Source organism: Phycodurus eques, chromosome 12 (genome assembly GCF_024500275.1).
Source record: "Phycodurus eques isolate BA_2022a chromosome 12, UOR_Pequ_1.1, whole genome shotgun sequence".
NCBI lineage: Eukaryota > Metazoa > Chordata > Actinopteri > Syngnathiformes > Syngnathidae > Phycodurus > Phycodurus eques.
Genome location: NC_084536.1, coordinates 8,219,307 through 8,236,736, shown reverse-complemented (window position 1 = coordinate 8,236,736; position 17,430 = coordinate 8,219,307). Strand labels below are relative to the sequence as shown.

The 17,430-nt window shown below is 43.7% G+C and overlaps 1 protein-coding gene across 14 annotated transcripts in view; it reads right to left on the bottom strand.

Moving 5' to 3' along the window:
• Positions 1-17,430, bottom strand: part of neb (nebulin) — a 96,951-nt gene that overhangs the window by 54,292 nt on the left and 25,229 nt on the right. For all 14 annotated transcript variants that reach the window (XM_061691308.1, XM_061691298.1, XM_061691301.1 and 11 more), the window contains exons 34-68: positions 15,167-15,478; positions 14,338-14,544; positions 14,133-14,237; positions 13,930-14,037; positions 13,537-13,848; positions 12,785-12,991; positions 12,608-12,712; positions 12,437-12,544; positions 12,016-12,327; positions 11,635-11,841; positions 11,465-11,569; positions 11,265-11,372; positions 9,100-9,411; positions 8,614-8,817; positions 8,425-8,529; positions 8,194-8,301; positions 7,798-8,109; positions 6,774-6,977; positions 6,583-6,687; positions 6,394-6,501; positions 5,730-6,041; positions 5,445-5,648; positions 4,304-4,408; positions 4,118-4,225; positions 3,730-4,041; positions 3,456-3,659; positions 3,277-3,381; positions 3,015-3,122; positions 2,525-2,836; positions 2,232-2,435; positions 2,039-2,143; positions 1,173-1,280; positions 773-1,084; positions 386-589; positions 184-288 (exon numbers count right to left, since the gene is read on the bottom strand). In XM_061691308.1, the coding sequence (XP_061547292.1) occupies positions 184-288; positions 386-589; positions 773-1,084; positions 1,173-1,280; positions 2,039-2,143; positions 2,232-2,435; positions 2,525-2,836; positions 3,015-3,122; positions 3,277-3,381; positions 3,456-3,659; positions 3,730-4,041; positions 4,118-4,225; positions 4,304-4,408; positions 5,445-5,648; positions 5,730-6,041; positions 6,394-6,501; positions 6,583-6,687; positions 6,774-6,977; positions 7,798-8,109; positions 8,194-8,301; positions 8,425-8,529; positions 8,614-8,817; positions 9,100-9,411; positions 11,265-11,372; positions 11,465-11,569; positions 11,635-11,841; positions 12,016-12,327; positions 12,437-12,544; positions 12,608-12,712; positions 12,785-12,991; positions 13,537-13,848; positions 13,930-14,037; positions 14,133-14,237; positions 14,338-14,544; positions 15,167-15,478 (6,462 nt within the window). The remainder of the gene's footprint in view (positions 1-183; positions 289-385; positions 590-772; positions 1,085-1,172; positions 1,281-2,038; positions 2,144-2,231; positions 2,436-2,524; positions 2,837-3,014; positions 3,123-3,276; positions 3,382-3,455; positions 3,660-3,729; positions 4,042-4,117; positions 4,226-4,303; positions 4,409-5,444; positions 5,649-5,729; positions 6,042-6,393; positions 6,502-6,582; positions 6,688-6,773; positions 6,978-7,797; positions 8,110-8,193; positions 8,302-8,424; positions 8,530-8,613; positions 8,818-9,099; positions 9,412-11,264; positions 11,373-11,464; positions 11,570-11,634; positions 11,842-12,015; positions 12,328-12,436; positions 12,545-12,607; positions 12,713-12,784; positions 12,992-13,536; positions 13,849-13,929; positions 14,038-14,132; positions 14,238-14,337; positions 14,545-15,166; positions 15,479-17,430) is intronic.

Sequence of the window (17,430 nt, the reverse complement as noted above, 5' to 3'; positions counted from 1 at the left end):
ACAATCGCTACTTCACGGCTTTTCGTCTATCGCACTGGGTGGTGGCATGTACCCCCCATGATAGACGAGGGACTACTGTCGTCCAGTTTCTGTTCGTCCAAAAATTTCACCCGAAAGCCCATTATCCAAGTCTTTTTGTGAGAAAAACATCATAATAGTATCTTGTATTCATCAATGCGTTACCAGACTGGTGTTGAGCTTATTCTGCTTGGCCAGGATGATCTCAGGTGTGTCAGGCGTGATGTGGAGATTAATTTTGTCGCTCTCCCACGCAGAGACATACGCTTTCTGCAAACATCAGATAATTGGATTGCTAAACTGTTTGTTTGTTATTTATTTATTTATAACATACAAATATAATGAATAGCGTGTACACAGTCTGTACCTTGTCCATGATTTGGGCATTGGCCAGAGCCAGGGCATATGGCATGTCGCTGGTCTTGGCGGTGAATTTGAAGTTGCTGGGATGCTGACGATAGCTCTTCTCGCTCAAGATCTCTGACGCTTTCTTTGCTTTCTCCACGTCCAGTGAGCCAATGGGGACCCACCCGGATCCCTTGATCCATTCCATGTCTGCTTTGTACACAGCCTGCATGAGGGATGATGCAATTTTCAGTATGTGAGTGCGCTCTTCAGTAAAACTCGTGAAGTACAATGGCTACATTGACTTCGTTACGAGAGGCCATACAAGTAAATAGAGTCAAGAGCGTGGTCACGGACCAAATTAAACTCGTAAGTTAGGGTACCTACTACCACTGTACTAATTACTCACGTCGCTCTGAAGGTTGTACACCTTTCTGGCTTGGACCACATCATTTGAGTCTGGTAAACAAGTCCAGTTGTGTAGGCGAGTTCTGTAGTTGAAGTCGTTGACCTGGATCTGGCATTTTTTAGCCAGTTCCAAGTTCAGCATGTCCACGGGCAAGTGGAATCTGGTCTTGGATTTGTTGAAGTCCTTCTTGTACAGGTTATCGCTGGCGATCTTCGCCGAGTTCAGGGCTAGCATGATCAGAGGATCGTCATAGATGCTCAGCGCCCCAATATGGTGGCCGACCTGCTTGCGGTATCCGGTCTTGTACTTGTACTGTGTATAAGGACAGTGATAACACATGGTGGAAATCCAAACTTCAGTCAAACTGACACTGTATGATTGCTAATTCATGTTTACATACATCGCTGATGATCTCTCTTCCGTGTTTGGCGGCTACGACGGAAACTGCGTCTGATTTCATGATGTAGCCCTGTCGGAACATGTCTTCGACGGCTTGCTTGTACATTTTCTGGGGGGAACAACACATTTATGCGATAAGAGTATTTGCAACCATTGATGAACAGTAGAACAGTGTTTCGAAGGCACATATTCGAAGGCACCACCAAACACAAATGTCACAAAAAATACACAGTTAAATAGGAATGAGCGCGTACTGATACCAGGTATCATATCAGGGCCGTTACATACCATATTTCAAAGTATTGGATACTCGTGAAGACTGCCGATACCAGTCACCGATACTTAAGGCAAAAAATTATGACATTGAATAAGTCCTCCTTGCGAGTAGCTGGCACTACACTGCAGTGGTTTTATACATTGCTGAGTCATCATGTGCGTCAGAAAGAATGAAAGGTCTTTGTTCACAATTATCTGTCATTGTGTTAATAGAAATTTTATGTATCAAAAGTACGAGTGGTATCGGTACTCGGTATTGGTATCAGTGAGTACTCAAGAGGGAATACTCATCCTGGTTTCGGTCTGATAAAAGAAGTATCGAACAAAATTAAATATGTACCTTCTGCAGTCTAGTGGAAGAGCATTTAATTGCTCTGTCACTCTATGTCGCTGGCATAGACAGATGGGCATGACATATTTTGTCATGCAATTTAATAAGAAACCCGATCAAAACTTTTGACTGGGAGTGTATACAATCGATATATTTTTTTTTTGTCCAACTAAGTGAAATTGAATAATTTCTCATGGTACACCGGATGTGCCATGGCACACTGATTGGGTATCACTGCAGTAGAAATCAATAAACTCTACCTGGCTGAGGTTGTGAGCATTTGCTCTGGAGAGCAGCATCTCAGGCAGGTCAGAACCGACGTGGTTCTTCACCTTGTCGGCCTCCCAAGCTGAGATGTAATTTTGCTGTAATGACGAGTTAAACGTCACAGCAAAGAAAAAACTTTCAAAAACAGAAACAAATATTTTTTTCAAGGAGGAGAAAAAGTTATACCTTGTTCATGATCTCAGCGTTTGCTTTGGCAAGGACCATGGGCATGGCAGTCATGTCTGTCGTGTACTTCAGAGTGTCTTGCTTATGCCTGTACAGGCGGTCACTGAGAATTTTGCCGGCGTGCTTGGCTTTCAGTACGTCCAGTGAGCCAACAGGGGCCCATCCTATGCCCACAATCTCTTCCAAGTCAGCTTTATACACAGCCTGAGGGGGGAAAGGTTCATTAACCCAACTTGACAAGTCAGAAACACAGGCCAGATGGAAGCGTTTTTGATTACAGCTACTGCTCTTACATCACTCTGCAGGTTGTAGGCGTGTCTGGCTTGCCGAACGTCATTGGAGTCGGGCAGGCATGTCCACTGGTGCAGGCGGGTGATGTAGTTGGCGTGGTTGACCTGGATCTGGCACTTCTTGGCCAGCTCAAGGCTCAGCATGTCCACAGGCAGGTGGAATCGGGTCTTGGATTTGTTGAAGTCCTTCTTGTAGAGGGCGTCACTGGCGATTTTGGCCGAGTTCAGGGCCAGCATGATCAGGGGGTCGTCGTTGATGCTGCGAGCGCCAATGTGATGGCCCACTTGTTGCCGGTAACCCGTTTTGTACTTGTACTGACGGAATCAGGAAAAAAAAGAACTAAAATCTTCAGCCTTCTGTTCTTTACAGTGGTGATTATTAGTCTTTTTTTTCTTTTCTTTTTGTAATGCAAGCTACTGGATGCAGGAATTTTATTCAGGATTACTCTATTTATTGATCTACTGAGTGGTTTGTAAAATGGAATTCACTCACATCACTGACAATATCCCGGGAGGCCTTGGCACTCTTCACAGCGATGGCATCTACTGGCAGAAAATAGCCCTTTTTGATCGTGGCCTCATAACCTTGTCTGTAATGTTTCTGCAAGGAAAATCCCAAATTGAGGTTCAGAAAAAAGGACAAAAAGTATCTAATTTAGGTAGGGGCCAACTGGAATCTGTTTTATGTGGTAAACTGCTCAGAGTATTGTTGGAAAATAGGTAAGACCGTTATCAGGTACAAGCGTGATGCTGACCCTGCTCATGTTGATAGCATTCTGCTGAGAGAGGATGATCTCGGGAGTATCAGGGTTGATGTGCACCTTGGTTTTCTCATTCTCCCACGCGTCGATGTAGAGACGCTGGAACAAACCACAATTATTTATTGAACTTCTGACATTACTTTCTTTTTTGTGTTTTTCCCCAAGAGGTCTACCTTGTTCATTGTCAAAGCGTTATTCTTTGCCAGTTCCAAATTCATTGCGTTAACGGGGCTGGTGAAGGGAACTTTGCTGGGAGGCTGGCGGTACTTTCTCTCGCTCAAGATCTCAGCGGCCTTCTTGGCCTTCTCCACCTCCAGTGAGCCGATGGGGGCCCAGCCGAGACCCTGGAGGCACTTCAACTCGGCCTTGTAGACGTTCTATGGAGAGCAGCGATGGAGGATTCAGGTTGTGAACCAAAACAAAAGCGAGGGGAGTAGCTACACTCACATCACTCTGCAGGTCGTAAGCGTGCCTGGCTTGGCGAACGTCGTTGGAGTCGGGCAGGCAGGTCCACTGGTGTAGGCGGGTGATATAGTTGGCGTGGTTGACCTGAATCTGGTTCTTCTTGGCCAGCTCGAAGGCCAGCATGTCCACAGGCAGGTTGAACTTGGTCTTCGACTGGTTGAAGTCCTTTTTGTAGAGGAAGTCGCTGGCGATCTTGGCAGAGTTCAGCGCCAGCATGAGGAGAGGGTCGTCTCGGACGCTGAGGGCCCCGATATGGTGGCCCACCTGCTGGCGGTATCCAGTCTTGTACTTGTACTTTGGGGGGAAAGACATGTCTTAATGGTTACATGGCAGAATATAGAAAAATAGGGTTAGGGTTAGTATGACTTACATCACTGGCAATGTCCCTGGATGCCTTGGCTGCGCGAATGGAAATGGCATCGTTACGCATGTCGTAACCTTTCTTCTTGGCCTCTTCATTTGCCTGCTTGTACAGTTTCTGTAATTGGACAAAACACGTGTAAAGAATAGTCAAGTTCAGCACATATTTGAGCTCAAAGCGCAGTTGTTTACTCACCAAGCTGTAGTTGACGTTGTTGGCTTTTGCAAGAATAATATCCATGGCATCAGGCATGACGTGGATCCTGGTCTTCTCATTTTCCCAGGCATCAATGTAGGCTTTCTGCAATCACGCATAACAACACCAACTTTGTCAATCTATAACATTGGTGTCTAAAGTCCGGCATGTGGACCATTTGCAGTCCGCTGCATGGTTTTTATTGGTCTGCTGCATATTTTTATATATATAAAAAAAAAAGTTAAAGAGGACACACAAAAGGCTAAAATAAAAGGTTGAAGGCTGTACGAAATATGAAACGTATAATAAAAATATGTGTGCGTGAATGGTTGTTTGATTATATGTGCCCTGTGATTGGCTGGCAACCAGTTCAGGGTGTACCCCGCCTCTCGCCCGAAGTTTCCTGGGATAGGCTCCAGCACGCCCGCGACCCCCAGTGAAGCGGAACGGAAGATGAATGAATTAATGAATAATACAAATTTAACAAAATTTGAATGTTAAAATATATCACACTTTTTATTTCAAATAATTATTTTCAAATATAAAAAAATGCAATGAAAATTTGTCACACACTATTTTTTATGAAAATATTTTTGAGTTGAATGTTCCAAGACATCACATTTTTTAAATTAAAAGCATTTAGATATCATACTAATACCAATAAGTAATATTGGTATTAGTATACCAATAATACCTTTACCTTTGTCACTTTTGTCACTGATAACACTTGTCACTGATAACACCAAGTTGAGATGAGTTTTTTTCTTAAAATATTTGTAACTGCCACATCGAGTATCCAATTAGTTGCTTGCCCTGCTTCACACCATGTCCCTGACACATAGATTTTGGGCTGTTTTGATGCTTCTTGTCTTCTTCTCTCACCAACCTTGGGACTCTTTTATGTTTAAGGGCTATATAAATAAACTTGAGTTGACGAACTGCTCAGCATACGTTGACCTCCAGCATAGTGAATTGGTTTTAGTTTGTTTCATAAACACTAAGGTGAAGTGGGGACCCCTATTCCTTCCATTTTTCTCTGAGTGGAAAAGGTTTGGACATACTTGGTCTAAATTCTGAAGGACTGTACAGTATTTACATTCAGTTTATGGTAAAATATTTAGTCATTCTAATGTTTGAATACCTGGTTCATGACTTGCGCGTTGGCCTTGGCCAGCACCATAGGCATGTCCTCAGTTGTGGCCTTAAACTTGTAATTGCTCGGGTGCTGGCGGTACTTCTGTTCACTCAGGATCTCACCGGCTTTCTTCACCTTCTCCACATCCAACGAGCCAATAGGCACCCAGCCAACACCCTGCTGCATCTTCACATCTTCCTTGTAAGCATTCTGGCCAGGACACGCAGGATTCAGTGAAGTATTGTCACGCAAATGTACTTCATTTTCATTAATCAGCATTCATTTTCATACATCACTCTGCAGGTTGTAGGCGTGTCTGGCTTGCCGAACATCATTGGAGTCAGGCAGGCAAGTCCAGTTGTGCAGACGGGTGATGTAATTGGAATGGTTGACCTGGATCTGGTTCTTCTTGGCCAGCTCAAAGGCTATCATATCCACTGGCAGGTGGAATCTGGTCTTGGACTGGTTGAAGTCCTTCTTGTAGAGGGCGTCGCTGGCGATCTTGGCTGAGTTCAGGGCCAGCATGAGGAGAGGGTCATCGTGGATGCTGAGGGCCCCGATGTGGTGGCCGATCTGCTTGCGGTATCCAGTCTTGTACTTGTACTGGCAAAGGAATAAGTCTATGATTATTTACAAGAAAATATACATAGAATTACACAATTCTGGGAGTTTTCAAATTTAGAAACTTTCAATGGGCATTTATTGGAATAAACCAGCAATTTACCAAACTGATGGTTGGTTCTTAATATGCAATTTAATTATAGTTGACGAAAATACAGTATACTGTATTTAAGCATAATCCTGACTAAAACAACCAGATTTCAGGCAAGTACAGTTGTACCCTAATTTATAAGTGCCCCAATTTACCGTAGTTTTTTGAGTTAAGAGCAGTTGCTTGGCTGATTTTTTTTTTATTTTTTTTATTTGTACCATGAGCCAAAAGTTCACAACTTACATCACTGGCAATGTCTCTGGAAGCCTTGGCTGCGAGAATGGAAATGGCATCTTTTCCCAAGTCATAGCCCTTCTTCTTGGCCTCTTCATTTGCCTGCTTGTACAGATTCTGAAGATACAGAAGATAACAGATGTGAAGATACACACATTAAACAGAAAAAAGGTCACAGCAACTAAATTGTTCACCTACCAAGCTGTAATTGACATTGTTGGCTTTTGCGAGGACAACATCCATAGCGTCAGGCATGATGTGGATCATGGTTTTGTCGTTTTCCCAGGCTTCGTGGTATGTTTTCTAAATTCCAGACATACCAGGTTATAAACGGCAAGTCTACGGTGAACTCATTTGTCCTACTTGAGTGTTGTGTCACGTTTGAATACCTGGTTCATGACCAGAGCGTTGGCCTTGGCAAGCACCAGAGGCATGTCCTCGGTTGTGACCTTAAACTTGTAGTTGCTTGGGTGCTGGCGGTACTTCTGTTCACTCAGGATCTCACCGGCTTTCTTCACCTTCTCCACATCCAACGAACCGACAGGCACCCAGCCGACACCCTGCTGCATCTTCAGGTCTTCCTTGTAAATATTCTGGCCAGAACACAAAGGATTCATCCATTGAGGACTTACAAACATGTAATTTCATCAACATATAGTGTTCCCCTGCTATACGGCAGCACCCCCCTCCACCTCCCCCACTATATTGCAAGTTTCTTTAAAGGGTTTACAGTATAAAGACTGAGTTTAGCGTTGCATGCCTTCACTATAATACTCGAACACTTCGTGCCACTACACTGCAGGCAGCACTATATGCCTGTGAGTATTGCTGTAAGCTCTGTTGGTTTGTGTTGCTGCTCCGTTTACAGTAGAAGTTGATTGGAAGGTTTTTAATTACCGTAACATCTATGCTAATTTCCGCTGGCGTGTCTATACTATTATATGTTATTATATAGCATTAAGATAGCAGACTTTTCGTTTGAGGAAATGATAGTTTGGTTGAACATTTTGGTGTTCAAATGTACAGTGCAGTGTTTACGTCTCTTCTGTTTTATATGTCCGTTTTACAGTAACCTTTAACTGGGAGTAACAAATAAACAGTATGAAACAAGCACGCTATGTCTCTTATTTGGGGAATTGTGTGAGTGATAGAGTCTTCTTTTTGTTTTGAGGTTATATGATAGTCTCTTATTTCTTGAAAGCATGAAAGTGAGAATAGGCTTTAAGGACTACTTTAAGAAGTGTGTTTAAAATAGTTGAAGTGTGTCTTAATAAGTTTAAAGTTAACGCGTGTAGGAGGGGTAAAAAAAAAAATTTTTTATGCTCTCTGTATCGCAGATTTTCACCTAACGTGGGTGGGCCTGGAACGTTTTCTCCTGCAATAAACGGGGGTTAACTGTGTTCATTTTCATACATCACTCTGCAGGTTGTAGGCGTGTCTGGCTTGGCGAACGTCATTGGAGTCAGGCAGGCAGGTCCACTGGTGCAGACGGGTGATGTAATTGGTATGGTTGACCTGGATCTGGTTCTTCTTGGCCAGCTCGAAAGCCAGCATGTCCACTGGCAGGTTAAATTTGGTCTTGGACTGGTTGAAGTCCTTCTTGTAGAGGGCATCACTGGCGATCTTGGCCGAGTTCAGTGCCAGCATGAGGAGAGGGTCGTCCTGGATGCTCAGAGCCCCAATGTGGTGCCCAACCTGCTTGCGGTATCCAGTCTTGTATTTGTACTAAAGAAGGATTGAATAAGACCACATATATGTTTTCCAGGTATACAACAACCACGCAAGTAGCAAACTGTCTCATGATCTTACATCACTGGCAATGTCTCTAGATGCCCTTGCTGCCAGAATCGAAATAGCATCTTTGCCCAAGTCGTAACCCTTCTTCTTGGCCTCTTCGTTTGCTAGCTTGTATTGTTTCTGTAAGCCAAAACAAAATGCAGAAAACCTTCAAGAAAATCTTCTGACAACATTTTTGTAAGTAGTCTATGACTCAAGCAAGATAAACAGTTACAGTAGGCTACTTGTTTTGGAAAAACACACCTCACTGTAGTTAACTTTGTTGACTTTGGCCAGCACAATGTCCATAGCATCAGGCATGACATGGATGGTAGTCTTATCCTTGTCCCAGGCTTGAGTGTAGGATTGCTGCATAGTTGGGGGTTGAAATACAAAAGGTTTGATTGGCATTCATTGATAATTTGGTAATCCTTGAGTGCTGCTAAAACATACCTTGTTCATGATTTGGGCGTTGGCCTTAGCCAGCACCAGGGGCATGTCCTCAGTTGTGACCTTAAACTTGTAGTTGCTCGGATGCTGACGATATTTCTGTTCACTCAGGATCTCACCGGCTTTCTGAACCTTCTCCACATCCAACGAACCAATAGGCACCCAGCCAATACCTTGAAGTGACTTAAGCTCCTCTTTGTAGACCACCTGAATAAGACAAGAAGGTGAAAATAAAGGCATGTATTCGCTTTGATTACCCTTTATTTCTTATACCAGGCGTTCTCAAACGTTTTGGATAGACTCCTGACATATTTTTCCAAGGACCACCTCATAATCCTAACGGCAATTAAATATAACCATCATGTATACCCCTAAATGTCAGAGGAATTGAAAAGTTTTAATGTTATGATAACCATTTTTTAAAAATAAATAAAAACAAATACATCAATACAGGATTATCATATCTTAAATTCCAGTATGTCTACTCACATCACTCTGCAGGCTGTATGCATGTCTGGCTTGGCGAACATCGTTGGAGTCGGGCAGGCAGGTCCAGTTGTGCAGGCGGGTGATGTAATTGGTGTGGTTGACTTGTATCTGGTTCTTCTTGGCCAGCTCAAAGGCCAGCATGTCCACAGGCAGGTGGAATCTGGTCTTGGACTGGTTGAAGTCCTTCTTGTAGAGGGCGTCGCTGGCGATCTTGGCCGAGTTCAGGGCCAACATGAGGAGCGGGTCATCCTGGATGCTGAGGGCCCCAATGTGGTGGCCAACCTGCTTGCGGTATCCGGTCTTGTACTTGTACTGCGAGAAAAAAAGTTTTATGATAAACCGGCTGATAAGGATAAGGAATGTTTGAGTATATAACAGACTGACGAGGCAGAGGGATTGAGCTGGGCAAGATTTGTAGCAGGTTGGGATGAAGTTACTCGGGGAGAGGGCAGTGGATTTTTTTGGACAAGATTGTTCAACAGGATCTTAGAGAATGGCAAGATGCCCGAGGACTGGAAATAAATGTATGCTGGAGTGAATTTTTAAGAACAAGGGTGTGTAATGTGCAGCGTTGGAAATAAATGAATGAGCCATAAAATGAAAACTTGGAAAGAGAGAAAAAAGGCCAGGTTGAGACAAGAAGTGGAGATTTGTGAACAACAGTATGGTTTCATGCCTAGAAGGAGCATCACAGATGTCATATTTGTCTGAGAATTCTGATTGAGATGTACTGGGAATGCCAGCAGGAGCCTTTGTGGATTTGGAAAAAGCATCTGAAAGGGTGCTGAGGGAGGAGCTGTGGTACTGGAGCAGGAAACTTGCTGTGGCAGAGAAGTATGTTCGACTAATCCAGGACACGTATGAGAACAGTAAGATAAGTGCTCCTGTGGAATGACAGAAGACTTCAAGGAAGAGGTGGAACTGTATCAAGGATCGGCTCTGAGCCCCTTCTTATTTCCTATGGTGATTGACAGATTAACAGATAAGGTCAGCCAGGAGTCTCCATGGACTCAGATGTTTCCAGATGACATTGTGATCTTCAGTGAGAGTAGGGAGCAGGCTGAAGAGAACCTAGAGAGGTGAAGGTATGCATTGGAGAGGCGAGGAATAAGGGACAGGTGCAGGAAGACAGAGTACAAGTGTGTAAATGAAAGGGAGGCTGAAGGAATGGTGAGGTTACGAGGAGTAGAAGTGGATAAGGTGTAGGAGTTTATGTACTTGGGATCAACTGTTCAAAACAAAGCGGAGTGTGGAAGAATGGTGAAGAAGAAAGTACTGGAAGAATTGATCAAAAGGATGGAAGAAAGTGTGGCAGAAGAGCACTGGCTAAAGTTAAAGGAAAGGTTTATAGGATGCTTGTGAGATGTTGGTTTGGAGATGATTGCAATGACGAGAAGAAAGGAGACAGAGCTCAAAGTGGCAGAGTTGAAGATACTGAGAATCTCCTTAGAAGTGATGAAGATCACAGGATCAGGAATAAACTCATCAGAGGCACAACAGGGACTGGAAGATTTAGAGACAAAGCCAGAGAGTCGCGATTGAGATGGTTTGGACGTGCAGCGAAGAGACACTGGCTATATCAATTGAAGGATGATGGAAATGGAGCCACCAGCTATGAGGCAAAGAGAAAGACCAACAAAGAAAAGAGTTCTGGTTGTATCCATCCATCCATTTTCTGAGCCGCTTATCCTCACTAGGGTCACGGGCGCGCTGGAGCCTATCCCAGCTGTCATCAGGCAGGAGGCGGGGTACACCCTGAACTGGTTGCCAGCCAATCGCAGGGCACATACAAACAGACAACCATTCGCACTCACAGTCACAGTCATGCCTACGGGCAATTTAGAGTCTCCAATTAATGTGTGCATGTTTTTGGGATGTGGGAGGAAACCGGAGTGCCCGGAGAAAACCCACGCAGGCACGGGGAGAACATGCAAACTCCACACAGTCGGGGCCGGGGATTGAACCCGGGTCCTCAGAACTGTGAGGCTGACGCTCTAACCAGTCGGCCACCGTGCCACCGTTCTGGATGTAGTGAGGGAAAATACTGTAGCTGGAGTTACAAGAAAGGATGCGGAGGACAGTGCAAGATGGAAGAAGATGATTCACTGTGGCGACCCCTGTATAGGGTTAAGCCCATAGGAAAAGGAGAAGAAAAATGTACTTACGTCACTTGCAATAACAGTTGAGGCTTTAGCCGCCTGGATGGAGATAGCATCAGCATGGAGATTGTGACCCTTCTTCTTGGCCAGCTCATTGTCCAGTTTGTAACGTTTCTGATGACAACAAGGAAATAAGAGTTTTAAATTGTTTGTAAATAATGTGCAGCAATTGTGTGTGTAAGTAATAACAGTTATAAAGTTCGCACCTCACTGTAGTTTTTATTGTTTTCCCGAGCCAAAACAATGCCCATTGCGTCAGGCATGATGTGACTTGTTCTCTTGTCATGGTCCCAGGCTTTGGTGTAAGATTGCTGGAAGCACAAGTCCCTTTGAGTTGTCACACACAGAAAACAGATCTTTTTGTCCTTTCCAGTACCTTATCCATGACCAGGTTGTTGGCAGTAGCCAGTGCCAGGTCCATGGAGTGCATGTCCTTGGTGAATTTGAAGGTGCTGGGATGCTGGCGGTATCCATGGTCCCTCAAGATCTGGCCGGCTGTTTTAGCTTTCTCCACATCCAGTGAGCCGACGGGAACCCAACCAATTCCTCGGATGTAGTTGTGATACTCACTCTTGTACTGGTTCTGTAGGAGAAGTGGGACATGTTCCTTCAGTGTCCTTCAATGTCAATTGAATTGAATTATACAATTTGTTTTGGGGGGGAGGGGTGTCAATTATTTGTGGTTTATCACAACGGGGAAATGGAGGATTACTGTACTGCAATTAAAATAATGTTAAGCTTCTTATAGGGGTCTTACATCACTGGCAATTAACTGCATGTTCCGGGCCAGTTCCAGGTTCATGGCATCAGGCAGGACAGTGTAGTGGGGGATAAGCCTCTTGTATCCAGTCATGGTCTGCACGGTCGAGGCGTGCTTGGCGTGAGCCACGCTCATCATGTCCACCGGTGAGTGGTACTTGAGCTTAGCCTTGTGGTAGTCCTTCTTGTAGTTCTTTTCACTCTGCAGCTTGGCCACCTCCATGTAGTGGACCAGCAGGGGGTCGTCCTGCAGGCTACGGAAACCCACGTGGTGGCCTCTAGCTTTCTCGTAAGCCAGCTTGTATTTGTACTGGAATGTAAAAAGATTGACCAAGCGATGTCTCACAACTCGAAAAACTGGTAAATTGGGGTACTTGTATGTCAAGGTACCGCTGTATTAATTTAATTTCCACACTCACATTGCTGGCAATGTTGGTACCAGACTTGGCGGCCAGAATTGGGATGGCGTCTGCCCTGAGGTCGTAGCCCTTGTTGGCCATTTCCATAAGGCCAGCTTTGTACCGTTTCTGTGGAAGGAAGTAAGACGATCATGTAGCTGAAATGAGAATTCACTGCATTATTCATCTTACGTTGCTCATGGTGATGGCGTTTGCCTTGGCCAAGACAATCTCAGGAGCATCCGGCATGATATTGACCGTCAGTTTGTCCTTCTCCCAAGCGGCCGTATAAGCTTTCTGAAAATGAATTCCAAGACATTTATATTTTTTGGTGGGTAAGCAAGAGAGATCAATTTAACTCTGCCGCACCTTATTCATTATCTGATTGTTGGCCGTGGCCAGAGTCATGTCCATGGAGTCCATCAGTTTGCTATACTTGAAGTTGGACGGGTGAGTGCGGTACTTGTTCTCGCTTAGGATATCACCGCCGACCTTTGCGGTTTCTACTGCAAGTGAGCCAATAGGGACCCAGCCGCTACCTTTGACACTGTTGTTCCAGTCTGACTTGTAATCACACTGGAAAGAGAAAGAAGTCATCAATAAATGTACTGTATCTCGGACGGGAATTTTAAAAGCCACCGGACCAGAATTTTAAAAGCTACCTAAAAGTTGTGACTAAGTCTTCTTATTACCCAGAAGAACACCTTTTGAACACAGGTGTGAAACTCAAGGCCCACGGGCCAGATGCGGCCTTCTGTACCATTTTTGATGCCCCCTTGGGACTTGCTTGAAACTTGAAGGTTAAGACTTGAGACTTATTTGTGATTTGCACATACAGTATGTGATTTACTCCCACATCTCTGTTGTGTCAGAGTAAGGTTGTATGATTTGACTTAAGACTTGTTTAACCCAAGTAACGACTTGACCTGCTTGAAATTTAGTGGGGACTCGACTTGGTTGATTTTTGCCAGAGTAACTTGAGACTTAAAACTTAAAGGTCGAGACTTGAGACTTACTTATCACTTGTACGATACATGTGACTTACTTCCACCTCTGATGAACGGTTCTATACAAGTAATTGATTTACAATGGTGTGCACTTGAGCTCGGAGGTAAACTTACATCACTAGACTGGGTGTTCATGGTACGAGCCAGCACGAAGTTCATGGCATCGGGGAGGAGAGCGTTGGTGTGGTGGATCTTCCTGTAGCCAGCCATGGTCTGGGCGGCCGATGCCTGCTTGGCATGGACCAAGCTTAACATGTCCACCGGCGAGTGATACTTGAGCTTGGCCTTTTGGTAGTCCTTCTTGTAGTTCTTGTCGCTCTGCAGCTTAGCCACCTCCATATAGTGGACCAACAGGGGGTCGTCCCGCAGGCTACGGAAGCCCACGTGGTGCCCTCGTGCTTTCTCGTAAGCCAGTTTGTACTTGAACTGCAACGACGAGTAATGTGAGTAAGTTGATAGTGTGTAATGGCTTTTGTTGCAGTTCAGGAATATTTGTTTGTGACTTACGTTACTGACGATGTTTGTTCCTGATTTGGCAGCTACGATGGGAATGGCATCTGCTTTCAAATTGTAGCCCTTGTTGGCCATCTCCATCACACCGGATTTGTATAGTTTCTGCAAGAAATACACATCAGTACTTACATGAAAAACAGTTTCAGAGTATACGATCAACTATTGACATATAGTGTGACATTTCGGGGTGAATTTACATTGCTCATGGTGATGGCATTGGCCTTAGCCAAGACAATCTCAGGGGCGTCTGGCATAATGTGGACTGTCCGTTTATCCTTTTCCCAAGCAGCTGTATAAGCTTTCTATCAATGAAAAGCACAGGAAAAACAGATGAGCACCAGGACGACATGTCCCGTTTGACAAGTTGCTTGGCCTTCATTTAATTGCCTAATTGCGTCGCACCTTATCCATGATCTGATTGTTGACGCTGGCCAGGGCAATGTCCATGGAGTCCATCAGCTTGCTGTACTTGAAGTTGGACGGGTGAGTGCGGTACTTGTTCTCGCTTAGGATCTCACTGCCAACCTTGGCGGTTTCTACTGCAAGCGAGCCAATCGGGATCCAGCCGACACCTTTGATGTAGTTGTTCCAGTCGGACTTATACTCACACTGGAGATAGAAGGAAGTCATCAGTGAGTGGATAGAATCTCAGAACTAAGTTTTGAAAAGCCACCTAAAAACTGTGACTAAGACTGCTTATTATCGCCTGAAGAAAATCTCGAGAATAATACTGTAGATCTTCTGACAAGTAGATTGGACAATTGTTATGGATTTTGTTAAAGGTCTGGACAAAAAATTCTGGTCCAGAATGCTGCTGATTAATTTCTTATCTGTACCACAACACACCATTCCTATTTTTTTTCAATATGAAAGAGTAGATTTTAAAACCTTACTGTTGGTCTACAAAGCTATAAATGGCTTTTCAGTTCACTATGAGACTTCCAGAACCCCCAGTTTTTAGGTGTGAGCTTACTGAGTCTCTCCTGGGCCAAACAAACCAGAACTCTGAACTCCAGGATCTTGAAGGTTAAGACTTGAGACTTGCTCATGACATGTGACTCACTTCTACCTCATATATATTGTGACTAAGACAGATTGGATGACTGATGACCTTCTTAACCCAAGTAATGAACACCCAATGTGACTCCCACCTTGGATATGTTGTAACTATTTAGACAGATTGGATGACTTGACTTGTTTAATCAAAGTAATGACTTGTGGACAAACTTACGTCGCTAGCGTGGACGTTCATGGTACGCGCAAGAACGAAGTTCATGGCATCAGGGAGGAGCGTGTTGCTGTGGTAGGTCTTCCTGTAGCCGGTCATGGTCTGCGCGGCCGAGGCCTGCTTGGCGTGGACCACGCTCAACATGTCCACCGGCGAGTGGTACTTGAGTTTGACCTTGTGGTAGTCCTTCTTGTAGTTCTTGTCGCTCTGCAGCTTAGCCACCTCCATGTAGTGGACCAGCAGGGGGTCGTCCTGCAGGCTACGGAGGCCCACGTGGTGCCCTCGCTCCTTCTCAAACTCCTTCTTGTATTGCACCTACGAAACAAGGCAAGTGTGACTTTTTCATTCCGGGTGTCGTACATTCAATGCACCATTATGACATAGTGTATCTCGTTTTGCTGTGTGATGTACTCTTTCTGGGTGTCAGATGCTCACATTATATGCTTACTAATTAATCCTCTCCTCACTTAGGTGTGGTTTTCAGTTGGACTGAAAACAAGTTGTAATTCCTGCATGTTCTTGTTTTATTTTTAGTTCTGATTTCTGTCTTTGTGATATATGTCACTAACCTCACTCCTTGAGTATAAATACTTAATTTTTAAGGCATCGGGTGTGGGGTTTTGGGGTTTGCTGAGTACCATATTTGTTTTATGAGCTGGATTTTTGCAGTGTACTTGTTTGAGGACTCTAAAATCGCCCGTAGGTGTGTATGTGAGTGCGAATGGCTGTTTGTTTCTATGTGTCCTGCGATTGGCTGGCGACCGTTTCAGGGTGTACCCCGCCTCCCGCCCGAAGATAGCTGGGATTGGCTCCAGCAGCCCGCGACCCTAGTGAGGTCCAACGGTAAAGCAAATGGATGGATGGATGGATGTTTGTTTAGTTGTTTAAAAAATATTATATATTATATATATTAATATTTTCACAAAAAGTAATTTGTTTTCAGCTTTTTGGTCAGAAACTGGTGTGTTTGGTGAAACCGACACATTCTACTGCTGATTACTGGAGAATGCAAAAGGCTAAAAAAAAAATTTTTTTCTGGTGAAAGAAGAGAGTCGACCCTTTCTTTTGGTGGTTTCGTTCCTTATGCTGTATTGTCACTGAACAAAATATTCTGTGCGACTTGACAGATCAGTCAAAATGCTCTACAACTTCTAGCAATATTGGTACTGCTTTGAAAACGATTGGCATGTGAATGACTCAAGTTAACGTATTCCTAATTCAATTACTTTTTTTCTATTTTTTTTTAAAACCATTTGTATGTTTAGTTGTTTTAAAAAAATCTTACTGAGTCAAATTTTCCGGTTCCATTAGCGGTTTTCCTTAAATGAAGTAATATATTCATCACTTCATTACTTTATTTTAGTAGCACCAATTTTAGTAGCACCAATTGCCAACTTTTGTTGGCAATTGGTGCTACGTAGTAGAGATGTAACGATATCTATAGCTCACGGTTCGGTTCTATCACGGTATTAATCTCACGGTACAATAATTATAGCGATGTTGTGGGAAAGCACACGGTATTGAAGTAATGTTGACGGGACAGGTGGGCAAAGAGACAAAAGCAGGACAGCCCAAAAACCTCTTTTTGTTACTGGCTGAATCCTTCTCGTCAGGCTTTAGTAGTTTCTGTGCACTTTCCCATTAGGTTTTTGAGAGAAAAACATCTTCACATCATATATTACCGTGTACTTCTATCCCCGTCCATACAATATTTACATTTGTATACGGTACCTCCGAAACGCTTTGGTTGCGACACCAATAATCATGCTCTGCTCTCAATAACAAAACTATCCATTGAGAAATTGTCTGTTCACTAATTTAACAAAGATTTATTGTCATATTTGATTTATAACATTAGAAATTGGATACTGTATACTAACAGTGTTTCTTTGCTTGAGTCCAAAAATTTAAGTCAAGCCAGAAACGCAGGAACACTCTGAAAGGCAATGAGGGTTTAGAAATAGCCAAGCAACAATAAATAAAATAATCATGGGACTCCTACTTAGTTTCGTTTCCTCCGCTTCGTGATATTTTAAAATAATTAAGCAGTCGCTCTAATGTTTTCATTGAAATGTGGATATTTCATTGACGAGAGGGAACTATATAAAATGATTTATTTTTGCATTAATACTGTATCTGTATTTGTACATAGTGGACCTATTTTATTATTTAATTTTTGGGACTAATGGAATGTTTGGCGGAGAGAGACATAACGGGAGTCGTAATTGTTATTCTCTCTCAGTGTGATGTGCTTTCACCCACGACCT